The sequence below is a fragment of the Siphateles boraxobius genome, unplaced genomic scaffold (assembly GCF_051911475.1).
Source record: "Siphateles boraxobius isolate OS27281-9 unplaced genomic scaffold, OSU_SipBor_1 35, whole genome shotgun sequence".
In the NCBI taxonomy this organism is placed as follows: Eukaryota; Metazoa; Chordata; class Actinopteri; order Cypriniformes; family Leuciscidae; genus Siphateles; species Siphateles boraxobius.
The window spans coordinates 2,130,304-2,137,500 of NW_027508975.1; the positions used below are offsets into that span (position 1 = coordinate 2,130,304).

The 7,197-nt window shown below is 38.3% G+C and overlaps 2 protein-coding genes across 2 annotated transcripts in view; both read right to left on the reverse strand.

Annotated features, from left to right (window-relative positions):
* Nucleotides 1-481: 481 nt before the first annotated feature.
* On the reverse strand, nucleotides 482-3,921 carry rpl11 (ribosomal protein L11). Its single transcript, XM_077195771.1, has 6 exons — nucleotides 3,822-3,921; nucleotides 3,125-3,275; nucleotides 2,612-2,718; nucleotides 1,693-1,824; nucleotides 1,307-1,417; nucleotides 482-560 (listed from the first exon to the last, which is right to left on the reverse strand). Exons 1-6 carry the CDS (start codon nucleotides 3,825-3,827, stop codon nucleotides 531-533), a joined length of 537 nt encoding a protein of 178 aa, XP_077051886.1. The 5' UTR covers nucleotides 3,828-3,921; the 3' UTR covers nucleotides 482-530.
* Nucleotides 3,922-4,686: 765 nt separating this feature from the next.
* Nucleotides 4,687-7,197, reverse strand: part of LOC143702227 (cyclic GMP-AMP synthase) — a 4,341-nt gene continuing 1,830 nt past the window's right edge. The window contains 3 exon segments of the mRNA XM_077195773.1: nucleotides 4,687-5,409; nucleotides 6,896-6,995; nucleotides 7,139-7,197. The exon segment at nucleotides 7,139-7,197 is cut by the window's right edge and continues 205 nt beyond it. Coding sequence (XP_077051888.1) covers nucleotides 4,896-5,409; nucleotides 6,896-6,995; nucleotides 7,139-7,197 — 673 coding nt within the window. The 3' untranslated portion in view covers nucleotides 4,687-4,895.

Below are 7,197 nucleotides of genomic sequence, written 5' to 3' on the forward strand. Positions count from 1 at the left end.
AAGTAGAGTCTAATTTAAATGATTGTTTGCTCCTTTATCTGTTGCTGGTTTGAGTGGCATTTGAGCTAAATCATTTGGTCTCAAAAGAGACTCGCTTTTGGTAAAGTAGTAGAGTAATGAAAATGTGCACATTAAATTCATTCAGTAGGTGTTCAACAATCACTAAACTTTGCCATGAAACCACACTGCTTGTATAATTTCGAAAACTAAACAAGGGAAATGGGCTGGAATTTTCCCCCCCAAACTTTGCAAAAATGCATAGGAACCCTGATTGAAGTTGATTTGACAAAGTTGGTAAATCATGCTTTTTTCCCTTTCTTTTTGTACAGTATACAAACAAGTACAGCTGATATTTAGGTTTTAAAATCCCTTACCATTTAGTCGTTTCATGCAAGTCATAATTTGCCACACAAATACAAGATGTGAATTGAGCAACACCACAGCTGTACTTCACACAAATAAAGACAAGGACTGCATCAAATTTGGGCTTTTTCTTTTATTTGGGTTACAAATTCAAAAAAGGTGGTCCTTTATTTGCCGGGGAGGATGATGCCATCATACTGAAAGACAAAGAAAATGGTGTTAAGTAAATTCAGAAGACACATTGGACTTATCTACTTAATTCACATTTACTTGTATAGCTCTTTTCATATTATATATATATATATATATATATATATATATATATATATATATATATATATATATATATATATATATATATATATATATATATATATTTTAGTTTCAAAGCAGCTTCACAGAAAATGCATGTTTCTACATTACAATCTAGGTGTGAACCTTTTTTTAACTGAATTGGAAAACACAAAGACGAAGTTAACAATATTACAGTCAGCAATGGAATATGAAACAACTCTTCAGCAAATCTATATACAATAAGAGGTTTGAACTTCTGACAGGTTAAAAGATTATTAAAAAGCAAATAAATCAAAATCATATGGAAAGCAATGCAGAAACTGCAACTAGAAACAAAAAAAGGTCTTTCCATCATTAAACTCGAATGATTGTACCACTTGATTGACCATTTTAACAGTACAATTTGGGGATTTTACAACTGCCGGCTCACTCTTAATTATTTAACTGGGGAAAAAACGGTCTCAATATCACAGCTACCGTTACAAAAACAGCAAACCAAGATGTCTGTCTAACTATAAAGAGTAAAGGAAGCACTAGAGCACTTAGAGCCAAACAAGGCCGGCAAGCTGAGCAATAAAGTAGATATACTAGAACATGGATTGTTTGGGAATGGAGTCAAGTTGGGTACCAGGGATTGAAACACACACACCTTCTGTTGGAACCAGCGCATTGCCTCCTCCTTGCGGATCCGGTGCTTGGCACCGATGCGGCCCTGCTTCCTCTTCTTGTCAGCAATACTGAAACCGGGTCTGCCAAGAACCTATAGTAAACCGGTAAGGAATGCTTAATTCACTTCCATCACAGAAACACAGCAGTTACAGGTTAAGGTTAAATGATGCGATTGCTTTTAACCGTTCTGCACGGTATCCCTCAAATAATACCCATTTTTACAACATCCATTTAACTACTAATTTCAGCCAGCCTGAGCGTAGTGACAAAAAACTAATGCATAATTCAAAAACAAACTCCAAAAGCCTTAATTATAACAGGTTCAGCTGTAATGTAAATAGGTGCACTTTGTCTTTTGTCACTCACCACGTAGAAGTCCAAGCCGTAGATTCCAATGCTTGGGTCATACTTGATACCCAAATCAATGTGTTCCTGGATACCAAAGCCAAAGTTTCCTGTGTCTGAGAAGTTGTTCTTCCTCAACTCGTACTCGCGCACCTGGACAAAATAAAAACAAATCAAACAATGAATAATTTTTTTTTAAGCCCACTGTGGACTATAAAATTGGGAGTACACAGTTTCATTTTTGCTGTTGTATGAACTCGCAAGTGATTTTTCCTCTCTTGGGAGAAATAGTGGAAATATTGATGCTCGTGTGGCTCGCATTGTGGGAGAAATTAGTAGGTTACATACAGCTCCCGTTCATTTTTAAACATGTTTAGGTTTAAGGAGTCGGCCTGATTTTGATCAGTGGATAGGCTGTTTTCTATTGCCAAATCATAAACCACCACATAGGCTAGATTTATGAATATTACATCCCAGTGGCTATACTATACATACACTGACGCACAATTACACTATCTAGTTGTTTTGTAGAAAGGAGTTCGATGCTGTTCTCTGCTTTTAGCTTCTCTTTTCAGCATACCCTTTAAAATGCATCCAAGAGTTTTACACATTGGTCTGTTTTTGTACGGACATCGACTTTACATTTTCACACCCCTAAACATGACCCTGAACAAAACAAACTGTTACTGGTTGCTTTACATGTCAGTCAGACGGCCTCTGGGCGCTCCTCAGCCAATGAAAGCTGCTATGGAGTCCAGACCTTCTGTCGTGAGTCTGAAGGTCTGGATACACAAGAATAACTGACCTGTAACATGTGCAATGGCTCACAACCTCCCAAGTGTCCAAACTCGCACAGTGTGAGGGATAGAGGTACAGTCATGGCTAATTGTAATACACTAAATATCCCCAAGTAGTCAATTCCAATAAACATTCCTCTCACCTTCAGTCCCTTCTCCAGGATTTCCTCAGCCTTGGCTCCACGGACCGTGCAGTGGACTGCAATCTTTTCATTTCTACGGATACCAAAGGATCGCACAGTGTAGCGGGCTGGTGGGAAACATTTGCAATTAATGCATGGCACAACTTTACAAACAGCGACAAGTGTCAGTCCACATTCATGAGGTGTAGCAGAATGTGAGATTCAATTCACACTTATTTGTATAGCGCTTTTAACAATACACATTTCAAAGCAGCTTTCCAGAAAATGCATGAATGCACATTACAATTTAGAGTGATCGCTTATCAAATCCAAGTGTGCAAGTTATGCATTTCATAAATGTACAATATACAAAAATCACAGTTAGCAAAAAAAGTATTATTTTAACAATGCAATAATTCAATTAAGAAACAATGAGCTCAATGAAGTAATGAATACTTGTTTGTTAACAAATGATTATGACATTTATAAAAATGTAGCATTTGTGCATGTTGGAAGGAGATGGAAGTGACTTACCCTTGGAGAAGACAGGAGTCTGTCCGGTCAGCTGTTCCAGCACTTTAGCAGCTCGGGTCAGTCTGTCACCACTCTCTCCCACACAGATGTTCAGGCACAGCTTGCGGATGCGAAGCTCCTTCATAGGGTTCTCCTTCTTCTCGGACTGTTCCTGTAGAGAAATACATAGCTGTCATGAACGCAGTCTCTCACAAACCTGCTCCAGATCTCTAAATATCATGCTAAAGTTGTAGATCAAATAAAAGCATCGCTGTTTTGCGTTGTAGCACGTCAGTTGCTGAGCTCTTAAAATAAGAGCCGAACTCTAATGAACATGCCCGGACATATCCACCATTTGGAGAGGAGCTAGCATAGCATTACAAGTCAACATACTGTCATATTGAGCACTGCATACAAATGAGTTCTCGGTTATTCATCCGGATTCTATTTTTTTTCATAGAAACAAAGTTTAGGCAGTATTGGAAACATACACGTAACTTCAAATGAGTCAATGACATGCCGTGTCGGCACTGCAGTGAAGCTAACGCCAATATACGCCGCATCAAATCATTCTGGCCACAAATATCGCCATCATTCTGTTCGTCACATCAACAGCGACTGATATCGTTGTGCTTTACATGATTATTGCATAAAAACAAGCAGATGTTTGTTGATTTTAATGATACTCCTTCGTGATAACAATTTCTGCTGTACTTACCGCCATGTTTGATCACTCAGAAAAGGACGATACACTTCCGGCGCAGAGCATTTATGTTGCGTTTTAACCACTCAGAACTACACTTCCCATCATGCTTTGCGCTCAAGGACGAGCTACCAGTAAAAAAGACTCATCAAATCAAAATTGGTATAATTTGGTGTTACTACTTTTGTCTGATGTGGTATTGTTAAATTGTGGTAGAATAAGTGTACATATTTGATATATGTATATGTTTGAAAATGTTTAAGATCCTGTAATATATATATATATATATATATATATATATATATATATATATATATATATATATATACATATATATACATATATATACATATATACATATATATATATACATATATACATATACATATACAATACATATATATACATTTATATTATATATAAACATTTTCAAGCATATATATATATATATATATATGTGTGTGTATGTATATATATATATATATATATATATATACATTAAATAAAAATTGGACTTCTTTTGAAGCAGTTAATTTTCTTTGCACATTTGTGGACGCATATGTGACATAATTATGACTGAGATCCAGAGGGTACCGTCTTTTGACATATTTCCTGCAAATTTGGTCGGACAACAGGAAAATAGGAGTTTATTAAATCAGATTTCACATCCGAAGTTCAAACACATTGTCTTAATCAAATGTTAGCCGCTTTTGAAAAGTACCAAATTGTAGTAGCCTATGCCTAAATTTATAGAGATAAATTGCACTTCATGAGGAAAGGAAGTTCACAGTTTTACTAGCCTATATATTAAAAAAATCAGTTTTATTCTTCAGAATATGGAAAACAAATATGTTTTTCAAATATGAAATGATAATGAAGATATTTTTTACATGTTTATTTTCACAGTTCACAATGATCCATACAAAAAAAGTTTACACGCACTGTTTTTGTCAATACATTTCTGGGGGGGAAAAACACAAAAATAATTTAAGAAAAATAATTGATGTTTCAAATTTTTTTAGAAAATAATAAAAACAAAGATATTGTATTGTACAATGATAAGGCCTATCTTTCCATATGCAGAGGATCCTACAAAATCATTTTTGAAATGCATCCGATTCCAACACACACAATAACAACCACTAACCCGATATAGGCATGCCTAAAAGAACGTTCATAGGCAACAATACAGTCAGTGCTATTGATTGGGTTCGGATGAATAAGAGCATCAGTATCAGGAACAAGAGCAGCGGAAGGACTCGGCAGCTTTAAAACAGGGAGCCCCAGTTCTCTTTGCTCCTTCAAAGCATTGGTCAGAAACGCAAGCGCTTTTTTGGGAAACACAGGCGGAGAGAACAGATTATGCTGGCAAACGAAGAAGTGGGGTAGTGAACCATCTAGTACACGTCGCTCGAAGTATCCAAACAGCTTCATGAAGGAGACAGACAGCTGGCCCGGAGACCAGAGGGAATCCTGCACTCGGTCTGAGAGCACGTGGAGGAAGGCTGTTTTCCCATGGTAGGAACACAGAGACTCAAGCTCTTTGGGATACCGTTGCTTCAGTCCCTCAATCAGACACTTGAGAAGCTGCAAACAGCGTTTCCTAAGAGAGGAGAGAACAGGTTTGGGCAAGCATGACTTTAAGGGTTAGTCCACTCAAAAGTGAAAGTTCTGTCATTCATTTCTCAGCCTCATGTCGTTCCAAACCTGTAAGACTTTCGTTCATCTTCAGAACACAATTGAAGATCATTTTAAATGAAATCTGAGAGCTTTCTGTCCCTCCTTTGACAGCTATGCAACTATCACTTTCAAGGCGCAGAAATAAAGACATCATTAAAGTAATCCAAGTGGTTTAACCTCAATTTTATGAAGCACCTTTGTGCAAAAAACAAAACGATGTACTACTTTATTTACAAAATATTAATCTCCAATGCACGTTCTCGCAACAACGTCTACTTTCGTGTCAACACAACACAAATGCGTCTTTGTGCTCTCTTGAACGTGCGTTGGAGATTTTATCAAAGTGGTAAATGTAATAGACTGGGTTTCTCGTGTTTGGGGTTCTCATGGGTCGGTGAAATACTGTGATGTGATTGGTTTGTAGGTCACGTGACTCAGTGTAACCAGGAAGCTCAGAAGTAAGATACGGAGTTGTGTGTGTGTGCTTATGCGGCGCATCTGGGCCGGGACAGCGGGGCAGATAGCACTGAATTCTATACCGACAGAAGCTTGGCTTGTAGACGGTATATATGTATATATAAATGTAGACGGCGAGGCCCAGTCCGCGACCGTACAGATATCGGTAACGCCACTATACCACGCCCATGATGAGGCCACGCCTCTCGTGGAGTGCGCTCTGACACCCAGAGGAAACTGCAGGCCCTAGAAGTGCAAGCCAGTGCTATGGCATCGACTATCCATCTGGATAGGCTCTGTTTGGATGCGGCCAGTCCCTTGGAGCATCCGCCGAACAAAACGAAGAGCTGCTCAGTCTGTCTGAAGACCGACGAGCGGGACACATAAGCTCTCAGTGCCCTGACAGGGCAGAGGAGACTCGCATCCTTCTCCTCATCACGAACCGGGAGGGCGCACAGGAAAATAACCTGGGCCCTGAACAGTGTGTTGAGGGATGTGGGCACGTACCCATAGCGTAAGATATTACGCAGTACGAGAGATACTCTCGTAAGAGAACCGAGGTTACGTCAGTAACCGAGTACGTTTTCAGTAAAGGTTATTGAGTTATTGCAACCACTGTTTCGTTTCCAGTGCATTATTCGAACCCCCAAGATATTACAGTAAATTATGCTTTTTTGCACAAACAAAGCAATTGCGTTGCTTCATAAAAACAAGCTTAAACCACTGGAGTCACATGGATTACTTTAACGATGTCTTTACTACCTTTCTGGGCTTTGAAAGTGGTAGTTGCGTAGCTGTCAATAGAGGGACAGAAAGCTCTCAGATTTCATTAAAAAGATCTTCATTTGTGTTCCGAAGATGAACGTAAGTCATACGGGTTTGGAACGACGTGAGGGTGAGGGTGACAGAATTTTAATTTTTTGGGTGACCAAACCTAATATGAACCTACTTACCGGCAACACTTATTGGAAGAACTCTCACAACACGTCTTATTATTGCCATGATACTGCATCATCTCTTTTTCAATGTGAGAGAAGGATATCCGCCAGCTCTCTGAAAACATGTGATGCAAATATATCAATAAAAAGCTTCTATATAGAAGTTTTTGACAATTTTTTAAAGAATATTTTAACGGCAAAAAGATTCTATACAAGGAAAATGTCTTAAATGATTGCCAAATATAACTTCGAGCATACCTTTGGCATCATCTCTGAGGTTTCTTCCTTTAGGTCTCTTTGGGACGAAATACACAGCC